The 14021-nt window shown below is 38.9% G+C and overlaps 1 protein-coding gene across 3 annotated transcripts in view; it reads left to right on the top strand.

Moving 5' to 3' along the window:
- The window catches only part of kcnh7 (potassium channel, voltage gated eag related subfamily H, member 7), a 43042-nt gene that overhangs the window by 13782 nt on the left and 15239 nt on the right, over positions 1 to 14021 (top strand). For 2 of the 3 annotated variants that reach the window (XM_057338011.1, XM_057338012.1), the window contains exons 4-10: positions 2552 to 3013; positions 6248 to 6268; positions 6755 to 6778; positions 6920 to 7134; positions 10738 to 11163; positions 12067 to 12466; positions 12556 to 12755. In XM_057338011.1, the coding sequence (XP_057193994.1) occupies positions 2552 to 3013; positions 6248 to 6268; positions 6755 to 6778; positions 6920 to 7134; positions 10738 to 11163; positions 12067 to 12466; positions 12556 to 12755 (1748 nt within the window). The remainder of the gene's footprint in view (positions 1 to 2551; positions 3014 to 6247; positions 6269 to 6754; positions 6779 to 6919; positions 7135 to 10737; positions 11164 to 12066; positions 12467 to 12555; positions 12756 to 14021) is intronic. The other variant, XM_057338014.1, reaches the window with a different exon arrangement.

Here is a 14021-nt window from a genome sequence, read left to right on the forward strand (position 1 = left end):
CCAAAAATGCAACAGCATCAGTTCACACACACACGGAAAGAGAGAAACCGCGCTTCTTCTGGGTCTGTATTGGAAAGTCACATCTGAGCTATGAAATCCAATTAATATCAATGCTAATACCATCTTCCCGGTATCATAGCAACAAGAGATGTTTTGAAAAGGACATCTGTGTGTATTCATGTGTGTGTGTGTGCGTGCTGCTATAAAGCGATGCTTTGCCATGGCAATACAGTCCATATTTTGCCGAGACACACTTCACGATGCTTAAAAAAGCACCATGGCGATCTTGCATCAGGGACGAATATAGATTACCTCCATCATTCTGCCCAAGAGAGTCGAGCGCAGAACCGCCTGTAACATTTACAAGCTTTTCCATCCTGACGTTTGTCACCGCGTCTCTAAACACTGCTGATGATTTCTCAGCTCTCTCTCTAATAAAATCAAATCAAGGACGTCAGCTACAAAGGCCCAAAGCCTCTTTTGTGGGGTGAGTTTGCTTTGTTTTGATGAAGTGGGGATATAAATAGCCCAGTTTGGAGAGTTTTAATTAATGCCGGCGTGCTATTGAAACCCCAGAGAGAGAGAGAGAGAGATCGGATTCAAGAGAAATAAATCACGTTTCATTAAAAGCACTGATTTCTATCCTTAAAGGCTTAAAGTTCTGCTTGGAAATGTAATTATAATGTACAGTCAATACTATTTATTTAATTAAGGTGCAGGAAGAGAATAGTTAGGTTAAAACGATTTCCATAGAAATCAAGTTTCCGTTCATGTTTTGAGATATTTTAATTCTTTCTAAAATATATTTTAAATCTTCCAAAAAACCGAAGTCTTTCAGTAAAAAACAAAGCAGCAAAATGTCTGTTTCTCTTAAAAAAATAAAATGCCTATAGTTTATTTTTATCATGTTTATGATGTGAACAGTTTGAGCAGCACATTTCAACATCATTTTACAAACCTTTTCTTAAAAGATGGAGCGGATCAAAACTATATAAGAGCTGACAGCAAACTCGCATCTCGCACAGAAGCGTCTTCTCTCATTTCTCATGAAGCTTTAAAGGTACGGCAGAGGGAATGTCCTGTTGAGAGTGAAAAAGGAGATGACAGAAGTGGTGAAAAATACATGACTATTTTTGGTTGGGAATAAAAAATTAGTGCTCTTAAATTTGCATTTAAATACAAATTACAATTACTGTCCTCCTGGTAAACTGTCAAATTATACAGGTATGAGGTCATAATAACAACAAGTAAATCTTTTAAATGTATTATATTGAAGTTGTATTAAATATGGAGGATACGTATTTCAACAGCTCGTGAGTTTTCTTATGGCATCAATCATGTTATTTTAGGTCACGGAGACTCTCCCACGCGCAGTCTTGTGGTATTGTAATATTTGATTTAGCCGGCCTCAGCGGTCCATAAATAATTGATCCTTTTTTTCTCAGTGGCAGATATGAAGCGCAGGTAATCAAATCTCCGTCGGGTCCTGGGGCTTTTCTTGCCCCACAGAGGAGTGAGAAAGAGAGCTTCATTTGATCCACATCTCCTCTGAGTTTCATCGATGCACGTGTCCCAGTTTCTCCTCCATCATGACATCGCTGCTTGTTCAACATTCAGACGCTTCTTGTTAAAGATTTACGCGGCGGGTCGGACCGCGTGGACCCCGTCAGCGTAACCTTATGTGACGGCTGCTGTCAAACTCGTTTATTTACTGTACAGTCACAAAATGACAACGATTTACAGTCATATTAAATCTTTTATTATAACGTGGCAGTGGCGGATCTAGGATTTTTTTTAAAGCAGGGGCCACAATTTACAGAGGGGGGCAAGTAACGTGCACAATTCTTTTCATTTTTCAATTGCTGCTGGCACTACCAGATTTCTGAACAGAACACTGGAGACCAGTTAGAGAATGATGCGGGTTATTGATGATAAACAGAGATTTAGTGTGGGTTGCACCAACAAGGATTAGGCTTAAATCGTATTTGATTTAATAAAAATTGTAAACCTTGTTACAAAATAATCAGGTATATATTTAAAATATCATTTGATCCAGGTTTGAATTTTTACTGTAAATCTACATTCATTTTAATCCTGTTGCTCCATTATATTAAACTCAGTTACTGATTTACTAAGGAGGTTTAAATAATAAAACAAACACATATCTATAATAAAACAGATACATTGCGTCATGTCATGGCACGGCGGTTTGATAAACTGGGTGGTCGGCGGTGAATCTTTCTTATCCAATACATACAAGCACAACGACTGTGATTAAACGGGAAAAGACTGACATCCTGAGAAGGGGAAAGTTGTTTTAGCAGCACCGGTATCTATTCTAGGCACCTGTATTTAACGTCGTCCACTTGTGATCCGATTGACCAAAACGCATGTCAGGTGTAGGCTACAGAGGCCCTGAGAGGGCAGGCAGGGGCACTTCAGGGGCCAATAAGGAAATACAGTATATGTAGTTCAATAAAGGTACGAAATCATTTCTCTTCCTCCCTGCCTTCCCTGAACCCTGGTCTTGTCTCTCTCTTTCTTTTCGTAGAAAAGGGCCGTTTCTTTCGCTTCCGTCTGCCGGCGCCGCTGAGCATGCTGGGAGTGAGCAAGCAGTCTCTCCCTCAGGAAGACCCGGACGTGGTGACCATCCATTCGGCCGATCAGAACGAGAAACACTCGTCCTGCTCGTCGTCTCTCTCTCTTTCCCTCTCTCCACGTGATCTCCACCCCCCCACCGGCGAGAGCTGTAGCCCCTCCTATGGAAATGACACCCAGGCTCTGATTGGTCAGAGTTGTTTGGGGTCGTGCTCGCCTATTTCAGGGCCGCAGGACCACTCGTCTCCGCGGGGCCCGTGGGAGCGGCCGGACCCTCAGGAGCCTGTGGGGGTCGTGTCCCGCAGGGCGTCACATGCCAGTATGTGCACGTTTAGAAGAGCGTCATCTACACAAGATCAAGAAGGACTCGGCACACACACACAGAGGACGTACCGTGATCGGCACGCAAGTGAAGGTACACACACAAATACACACAAATACCTGGAGAAGTGTATGCTTTCATACAGATGCAGAATGATGAGAATCAGTTTCTTAACATAAGAGTTGAATGAGCCCTAATAGCAAATAAAACTAATATAAAATCATCACAATTTTATTCAAATACAAAAGTACAAAAGGTTAAACGGGCACAAAATTGCAATCGATACATGAATTAATGGCAAAATAATTTAGGAATGTGTCGTAAAATCATGAAATATACTGCTCGTAAGTTCTGGGTGTGTTTAAAATGTTTTCCAAATTTTTTGTTGACCAAACTGTTAAATTGAAATGTTCAGTGTATGAAATTTAGCGGCATCTAGTGGTGAGCTTGTGAATTGTAAACCAACAGCTCACTCCACCCCTCAAAGCACTATGGTGGCTGACACAGACCTAAGATACTGTCACGATAAAGGAGATTTATCAAACGCGTTCTGTAGCAGTTTGTCCGTCTAGGGCTACTGTAGAAACAACATGATGAATTCCATGCAAGGGCACCCGCGGTGTATGTAGATAGAAATAACTCATTCTCACTAGGGCTGAGCAAGTTAACGCGTCATCACCTTAACGCATTCATTAATTAACGCCGACATTTATTTTACTGTGGATTAACGCAGTTTTTTTAAGTAGGCTATAATTTTATTTCGAAAGTCCGTTGCTCACTTGCTCTGAAACATAAAGACAAACCATGGGTCACAGGAGGGGTGGGATGTTGATCGGTACTGGCTTGAGATGGGCGTCATCACACGTCTCAACCAATGAGAGTATTTGGGGTTGGCCTAAGACTGCCGATGCGCGCACATGAACCAGGAACAACTGGTGCGCAACGTTTTGCTATGGTTTCCGGGTTTAACGACTCGTTTCCTGGAAACGGTTTTCAACGGTGTGCAACAGGGTTTGAGGTGCGTTTTCTCTTGTTTGGTGGGCGTGTCAAGAATGTCGGCCCAATCAGCAGCAACATGTAGGTCTATATAACCCACGCGGTATTAAAGAGACAGCTCGCACAATGGGTCCAAGTAAAGTCGTTTAAATGTGTCCGCTGCAGCTCGGTATACACAACAATTGAAGACATTAGAAGAGATGCATTTTGCAGTATTCAACACGTATTTATACCGATTTCATCAGGCTCCGAAAATTCTTCAAAAAGAACACTAAAAATGGCCTTCTCAGCTGCCATAGTTCAACTCTTGCGTCATCACAACAGGGTGTTCAACCGCACCACCGTTTCCGTTTAAAAAACGTTTTGCAACGTTTTGTCGGGGCTGAACGCATATCAGAGCTGAATGGAGAAAGGTACCGAACTCTCACATGGACATTTCGTTTTTAGTCTCTTCCAGACGGCGGAGTTGATAGAACAAAAGTTATTCAAGGCTCTAGACTGCGACCGAATATTTTTCCTGCACCGGTGCGACTGCCAAACTGATCAATATATCATTTTTGCCCGTTATTTAATACAATTTTTAATACAATTAATATTATTTATCCATTCACTCCTTTTGGTCTCCCCTTCTTCAGCCATTCCTTGTCTATCAGTGCCCTCTCCCCATAAAGACGTAATATGCGCGGGTGTAAGAGACGCATTTCATGCTATTGATGATGAAGCGGAAGGGCCGACAGAGTGGAGCTTTAAATAAATAGCCTGCAGAATATAAGAATTGCCCATGGCTAAGGGTACAAATCAGCAACGATAACAAATTGTGTTGCGTGTATTGTATGCACTATGCAGTGTGAAGCTAATGCAGAAAACGTGTTTAAACATGCGCGCCCAGAGAGTCCGAGCACAAACTACTAAACTGAGTTCTCTTTTACGTCTTCTTATTCTGAAACGGACAAAATTACATCAAAATTCCCATATGAGCAAAGATCCTTTTAAAAGTAGTCAGTTTCATTAACGTAAACACGTCACAGTATATTAGACCCGTATGTCTGTATTGCGCGCTCTTAAAGGGGCAGCAGCAAAATAAAGATCTCTGTTTATAATGTTCATCAAACAACAAAGGGCGGGCCCAAAACACTCACTCATATTAAAGGAAATGTGTTCTCCTTATACGAGTTGATAAGATAAAGAAAAAAGTAGCATACAATAATTTAGTTGTTAAAGATGTGTTTTGAAAACTTTAAATACAGTACACTACACTTTGTGTTGAAAGAGCGTTTATTTGCAAGCAATAAAATCATTAATCATTATAATTTTCTATATCAAACTAGACAAAACGTTAATGCCCTGGCATAGCTTTGGTTTTACATTTAATTTGATTACATTAATGTTTATGTTGAAACTTACAACAAATATTTTAAGTTACAATTTTTAACTGCTACTATATAAAGGAAATACTGTTGCAAAGAAGCATATTATTTGTTTGAAGTGTTTGCAAACCAAATGTTGTTGCACTTTCGTTCATACAATACACTACTTTTGAATTCATTATTGAATGTTACGCTTAACAATGCGATTAATCACAGAAAAATAATGCGATACATTTTTTTTATCGTTGCCCAGCACTAATAAAAACATAACGCTTCATTATGTAAGATCTTCATACACCTCTGAACACATAGCTATGTTTATTATATTGCACTTCTGTAAATAGATCTCCCAAAAAATTACTGCTTTAAACAAAGTAAATATTTATGTCACTTTTTTCTCTTTTGTGTCTTCTGGGAGCATAAACATTTCACCCCAAAATCGACGGAAAAACTTAAGAAATTAAATTTAGCATACAAAACAAAGGCTATGACATACAGAACTGTACATTTACATGTCAAACAAGCAAGTTAACCCCCTAAATTCTCATTATTGTAATGTTTTTTGTACCTTTACTGTAACACTGATATATTACTTTTGAGTGCTTTGTCCAGACAGAACAACACTGTATATAAACTTTATGTAAATTTTGTAAATGATTTATTATTGTTATTTTCACATTACAGTATAATACACTAAATGCTGTAATAATAATTGGGGTTGCTTAAATTTAACTGAAATAAGAAATAAAGAGAATTGAGGAGTAAATGAATGTAGATTGTTGAGGTCAAATAATCTGGATTTGAATCAATTTAATGAGAAATGTTTGAGTTCATATTGAGATCTTCAATAATATTGACTTTTGATTTTCCTTATGTTGTCTCACGCACGTGCAGTACAACACTCTCTCACTACGTGTTGTTTTATTTCTCTCTCTTCATCATCTGTCCTCTGTTGCTTTCTCAGATAACGGCCGCAGTATTAAAGGTAACAGAGTTGATATTCAACACGTTTGTGTCTGTCTGTCTGCCTGTGTGAAGCATGCTCAGGCTGACACTGATTGCTGCACTGAACACGCACAAAATTACCCAGAATGCTCGAACACATCACGGAATATAAAGAGACACAGATGTGCATGCGTCAGATCAACATGACATTCAACTGCATGATGAAGAGAGTTTGTGGTACTCAAAACTCTAGATCTAACAATGAGCTTTTTGCAGCTTCTCTCTCCCTCTCTCTCTCTGAGTTTACATTATGTTCCACCCCTCTGGTCAAGGTGAATGTATTCTGCAGCAGAATTAATTCTTTAGATTTGTGTGACGTTGTCGTAAATCATTTCACTATATGAGACCGTGCAGACCACTTCAGATCAGTCAGATGTTTACGTCACATGACCTTTGACCTCTTGACTTTCCAAAAGTGAAACCCTTCTCTATCCTCCCTCTCTTTGGCTCTCTCCTCATTGGCTAGTGTCGCGCTCTTGGATGGCCGTGGGTATGGCTACAGCTTCTCTATTTTGTTGTCCGTCATTTGATTTAACCGGTCGGTGGCATGTCTCTTGTCGTCTGTGCATTTGTTTAGAATATTGGTCTAAAAAAGCATATTGTAATCACTGCTGCCATGTGTGCGCTTTAGGTCCATTTAATCAGATCAAGTCCAGTCTGTTGGGCTCCACGTCTGACTCAAACCTCACCAAGTACAGCACCATCAACAAGATTCCTCTCATCACCCTGAACTTCTCCGAGACCAACAACGACAAGCGGGCGTCCTCGCCACATTCCTCTGAGAAAACCATCATCGCACCCAAGGTCAAAGATCGGACACATAACGTCACAGAGAAGGTCACACAGGTGAGAAAGAGATCTAAAAAAGTTCATTAACCTGCATTAACGCAGCAAAGTGAACATCAAAACGCTGTTACATACCACATTAATCTCTTTATTATGAGAAAGCAGACACACAGAATTTGTTTAAAGTCCAAAAACTATCTTAATTCACCGTCCTGGTCTTATTGTGCATAGTTTATAGTAAAGTAAGTGTTATTATAGGAAGAACATGTGTTTATAATAGCCAAATATCTAGTTAGCCATTATTTTATGCCAGAGCTATTCTGTCGTACAAGGTGAGCAATGTAATCCAAATATTGAGGATTACATGAAAACTGAACCCCTGCTGTCGATAATCCTGTTAATATTTAATTCCGCTTAACATTCAATCATGGAATCAATGTTATGGTAAAAATAGCAGATAGTAATTGATTTACAAAAGATAAAGATGCTCTTAAAGGTGAATTTGACCTTCACCCACCGTTCAGAAAATCTGCACATTTGCATCCTGGTTGGGCTTTATTTTAATGCGTCACGTCTCATCACAATCCAGTCCTGTAAAGTCAAGATCCTCTCAATCACTCACAAATATGATATTACAGAAAACGTACGTAAGGTGTTATAAGCAATAATTCCAGGAAAGTTTCATAAACATTGAAGTAGAAACAGAACAACCGAATAAAGAAACGCATGAGTTTTCTTTCTTTCTCTCCCTCCTCTTATCTTGATCTGTCTATTTCTGTCAGTAGCACGGTTTGTTTGTTTGTCACATTATAGACTTGTTGCCTTTAACTAACCAGATGGCCGGTTACACACACAGATGGCTCGCTTCATCTTTTCCATACTTTTTGTCATGTTGGTTCTCATGGACTCAGATTAAACCGGGTCTTGGCACTGAGTACTAAAACACATCCTCCAACGCACCCGTCACGTCCGTGCTGAACGTGACTTCACTTCACTTCTGATTGACAGGGATTTTGCAGGGTCATTGCAGATGTCCCATTAATGATAATGAAACGCAGGAGGTAGAAGGTTTCTCATATTCACAGCCCGTTTCATTGGACGCGCGCGCCTGAACGGCAGTTAACTTCCGGTCTGTGTTTGGATAGTGTCTAATAATATACCTATATTTCATTTAATTTATGTCAGGATTCATTTGTATTATTATTTCATTGTATAATAATTGTATTATAAAACGATTTGTTGAATTTTGTTGTTTATACATTTTATTAAATAAACAATTTGTTGAATGGGTCCTGTAGTTTGGACGCATTTACAGAACCCGTAAGGGGCATTGACATCTAGCGGTTGAGCTTGGTATCGCAGTCTTAATTCTAAATATTGAAGAGACGAGTTTAGCCAAGTAATTAGCCAAGTCTCGGTTTATATACTTATATATATATTATTTATCGGTTAAATAATCGACTCTATTGTTTGCGAATGTGTACCGGAAGTGAAGGGCAGTCCACGAACGCGCGCATGCCCGGTAACGCTGGTTTATGTTTCACTGTGAAACCGTCTGACTCTATACTGTTTTTGAAGATTGTCGTTTATTTGAAATCACCCAGATATTCCCAAAATCTAGCAGATATAAAGCATGTGTATATGCTATAAAGCGTGATCTCAGATCAGCCATCACTGAAATGTATTGATTAATATTTCCACCTCAATCATTTATTTATCTGCTACACGAGTTTAACCGCACAGCGCATCTTAAGATCTTTTATTGGTCAATATGACTTATTTGAGTTTTTCATCATCAGATCCATTTTTCGCTACTGTGGTTTTAAGACTTCTATATTTAAATATTTGAATGTCATCTCTGTGTACTTGTGTAGGTTAATTGAGATTTTCATCACGTTTGTAATGATAATAATTAAACAAAAGTGATGTACACTGGGAATACATGTGTTTGTACAAAATTGGCTTTTAATGCTTCCTCGGGTTCAATAAAACCATCAAACTGAGTTGTGTGGTATAAAATGGAGAAAAAATTGAACTTGTCATTTACAAAACAATATACAATATCAATAGCCTATTTGAAAAAATGCATAGAAAAACAAAGCGGTCACAGTAAATAAAGCAAACAAGCTCACACTGAGTAGAGTTTGGTCATTTCTGGATGTTTGGTTGTTTTTGATTACAGCACTCTTTCTCCTGACTCTTGACTCAATAACCTTTGCTCATGTACCTCTTTAAATTCTTCTCAAAGCTGAGCTTCACAATCCAAACACAACTACCCAACACACATACAATAATCTTTAATAATATCTTTAAAATCACGTTTGGCTTTCACTGCACATGTATGAAACATTGATTTGTTTTAGTCTCTGCTGTTCTTTTCTGCTGATTTTAGACGGCATGCTCTCTTCAAAGTGTCATTTGACTTGTTAGCTGCTACAGCCCATGGGCCACCCAGCAGATACCTGCGATATACAAAGAGAGATTGTGTAGACACACACACACACTCGCACTCGCTGAAGGCAGCAATTACTGTCACAGACAGAAACAAGGAGAGAATCATTCCTTTGTCTCTCTCTCTGGATAATTGCCTGTGTGACTTTTGAGGCGGTCCTCTCGTGTCCCACACTCATGCTGTACAGACTCTCTGACTCATGTGCAATAATACTGTAGATATAATAATCAGATAACGGCTGTCATGATGGTGATTATGCATTTGCTCGCTCAACAGTAGACTGGTCCTGTCTGTTCACACCGGTTCCCTGATGGGAAAGACTTAACAGGCTGTTTGTACAGTATGTGCGTTTTGTGTGCCGGTCCGTGAGTAACTCGTGACCCGCCATCATGTGCTCTGCCATCTGAGAACTGCCCACCTGCAAAACTATACTGCAGATATTCGTTTATAAATAGCCAGCAATAAAATGTGACCACCTGTATTAACAATCTTGTTTAGTGTTTAAGAACTTGGCCTGCTTTAACGAATGACAGTATGAATGTATGATGACATACAGAACAAATTATAGAGGTCATTTACATAAAGAAGAATTAAAGGTACAGGACCAAAAATAGCAGGTGAAATATTTAAGATTCTGCACTATTTTAAGTGCACTATACTCCTGGAAGCAAAGTTATTAATGTTGTATTTATTTTATTGTAGTTTAATTCGTTTTTTATTCTTTTGTTCATTATATTTTGTGTATATCATTTTATTATTTTTATACATTTTGAATATTGCTGTATTGGTTAAATTTCATTTTTAAACTATTAAATTAGTTATAATTTTGATTTATTTGCAGTTAATATAGTTAGTGCCGCAACCTAAACTTATTTCAGTTTATTGACAAGGCAACATTTCTCATTTTCATTTAAGTTACGTTTTCGAAATTATGTTTAGATCTATATTATATTTGATCAGATATTGTTCATGCCAGCACGATGCTCTCACTCAAATGCTCACGTGAGAAAATAGAAGCGTAGTGATCTCATGATCTCATTAATGAAAGTTAACAATCATTATAAATCCGACGGCATACAGTTAAAAACAGATTTAACACTTATGAGTCACTTCATTGTTAGCAGCCTCTGATATGCCAACTTGTTAACAGTTGTGAAATATAAATGCATCAGTGTTGTCATAGTTACCCCATCTCTGTCTCCTCGCTTCAGGTGTTGTCGCTAGGCGCCGATGTGCTTCCAGAATATAAGCTTCAGACGCCACGTATGGACAAGTTCACCATATTACACTACAGCCCCTTCAAGGCCGTCTGGGATTGGCTGATCCTGTTGCTTGTCATCTACACCGCCATATTCACGCCCTACAGCGCCGCCTTCCTTCTCAACGACCCGGAGGAACAGAAGAGACGCGTGTGCGGCTACTCCTGCAGTCCGCTCAACGTGGTGGACCTGATCGTAGACATCATGTTCATTGTGGACATTCTCATTAATTTCCGCACTACATACGTCAACATCAACGAGGAGGTGGTCAGCCATCCGGCAAAGATAGCCGTGCATTACTTCAAGGGCTGGTTCCTCATAGATATAGTGGCGGCCATCCCCTTTGACCTGCTCATCTTTGGATCAGGATCTGAGGAGGTAAGATGAGTGTTAATGTGTGAGCACGGTTGGATTTATAAAAGTTCTCAAAGTTACAGTGCAACGAATTGAATTTCAAGTAGAAAAAGATTTAAGTCTATTCTGAAGGGCAGCTTTGCTAGCCTTGTACTGATCCAGACTCAGAGGTGACAATAATCAACCGCTCAGGACACCCTAGCAACCACCCAGAATACTTTTGCAACTTCGTACCGTGGCAACACCCTAGCAACCACCCAGAACATGTTTCAACCGTGTACAATAGCAACACCCTAGCAACCACCTGAATCACCTTGGCAACCACATACTATAGCAACATGCTGGCATCCACCCAGAATACCTTAGTAACCATCCAGGACATCTAAGCAACCACATAGCAGCACACCGGCAACCCCCCAAAATACCATAGCAACTGTGTACTGTAGAATCATCCTAGCAACCACCCGGAATACCTTAGCAACACCCTAGCAACCACCCGGAACATCAATGAAACCGCATACTGTACTGTATCAACTTCCCAACAACTACCAAGTATACCTTAGCAACCGCATAGCAACACACTGGCAACCACCCAGGACACCCTGGCATGTGCGCCACCTGTGCCCGACCAAGCGCCAATCATCTTTAAAAACAGAAAATGTAAAATTATAAAACGCATAGAAATAGAGTACATAGAAAAATAAATAATTAAGAAAAAATTGAATATTTTATCTTTTAAATGTAAATAAAAAGAAACATCTTAAAAAATCAATCTAATGCTATTTCTAAAATCTATTTCTAACGGTTGGAGCAACAGCTGTGACTAATATGCAACAAAAATGTAGAAATATCTGAGAATAATGGAGCCCTTTAGCATTCTGATTGCAGTTTTGAACTTTATACATTATTTTCATTAATGTGTTGTAGACCACGACTCTGATTGGCCTGCTGAAGACTGCCCGACTTTTGCGATTGGTCCGCGTGGCACGGAAGCTAGACCGTTACTCAGAGTATGGAGCGGCTGTCCTCATGCTCCTCATGTGTATATTTGCACTCATCGCTCATTGGCTGGCCTGTATATGGTATGCCATCGGTAATGTGGAGAAGCCGTATCTGAAGAACACCATTGGTTGGTTGGATAATCTGGGCATGTCCATTGGAAAGCAGTACAACTACAGTGATCCCGCCTCTGGCCCGTCCATCAAGGACAAGTACGTCACGGCGCTTTATTTCACCTTCAGCAGTCTGACCAGCGTGGGCTTCGGGAACGTTTCACCCAACACCAACTCCGAGAAGATCTTCTCCATCTGTGTCATGCTCATCGGCTGTGAGTGTCACTCTATCACACCTTTAGAAATGGATGATGGATGTTGGTTACTTTACAAGATTCTTGAATCTTCTTCTCTTGTGTTTTAGCTCTCATGTATGCCAGTATCTTTGGAAATGTGTCTGCTATTATCCAGCGTCTGTACTCAGGAACGGCTCGGTATCATCTGCAGATGCTTCGGGTCAAAGAATTCATCCGCTTCCATCAGATACCCAACCCGCTCCGACAAAGACTGGAGGAATACTTCCAACACGCATGGACCTACACCAACGGCATCGACATGAACATGGTACGAGTCTGTGTGTATGTTTCGTCTGAATTAAACACATGTTTACCGAACAATCATAACCTTAACCCTTAAAAAAAAGTTCAAGTGTGCTATAAGTATACTTTTTTTAAACTAAAAAAAGAAAAAAGTATACTTTCAGTTTACAGTTTACTTACAGTAATTTACTGAGTATACTTGACTTACACCGACAGAAAGTCTTAAGTATATTTGGTCTATACTTGTGCTCAATCTTTTAATGAAGATATACTTAAAAGTATGATGAAGTATTCTAGGTATACAGTACTTGGCTTGTAGTTGTATGCACTCTTTTGATGGAGTAGCCTGTTAAATACCTAGTAGTTTAATTAAAAGCAAACTAAAAATATTCTACAAGTACTAAACTACTACCCAGGCAAAAAAGTGCACTTCCATGATGTAGTTTCGGTGCTCTATTTTCGCGTACTATTTTTGTACTTAACACACTAAATATTATGCTTTAGTACTTCTTATGATAACCTTTAGGACATCTTAGTGTACTCAACTGTGCTATTTTCGGACACACTAAATATGAACTAAAATGTGCTATTAACATACTATCTCTGTATTAAAAAATGTATTTAGTTACCACTGGAAGTACACTTGAACCCATCTTTCATACACTAGTGTGTTCAAGTGCACTTCCAGTGGAAACTAAATACATTTTTTTTTTATGTATTTGTATGTGATCTGATGAGTGTTGTTTTCTCTTATACGCACTCAACTGGATGTGTCTTCAACACTCTGGTAAGAGCAGGAGGTATCCATTACTGTTTACTTCATAACAAGATGCAGTTTTATATAAGTGGTGATTTATCTGAAGTGTGTTTACAGAATGATGCGTGTATATTTGTTCACATGCACAGCTGGTTTATGGTGTGTTTGCACAACAAAGATGTGCTAAAAACTGAAACTTACCTTGGCATTTTTTGACGAACAGATGTTGATGTACTTAGTGTTGGGTGTAACTAGTTACTAAGTAACTTGTTACTGTAATTTAATTACTTTTCATTTTCTTTCATTTAATTACAGTTACTTTTGATGTAATTAAACTAAATACTGTGTGTATTATATGTTTGTGCAATAGTGGAATTGACATCAAAATTCAAAGTCTAACTTTAAAATCCTGACATTTAACTTTGGTCAGTTAATAATACTACTTCATGTAGTTTTATATTATTTATTTGAATTAATTAAAAGAGCCGTTTCATGTCTATCCTTGAATCACTATTGATTTAGGATATAGAAAGT

This window comes from Triplophysa rosa, linkage group LG7, assembly GCF_024868665.1.
Source record: "Triplophysa rosa linkage group LG7, Trosa_1v2, whole genome shotgun sequence".
NCBI lineage: Eukaryota > Metazoa > Chordata > Actinopteri > Cypriniformes > Nemacheilidae > Triplophysa > Triplophysa rosa.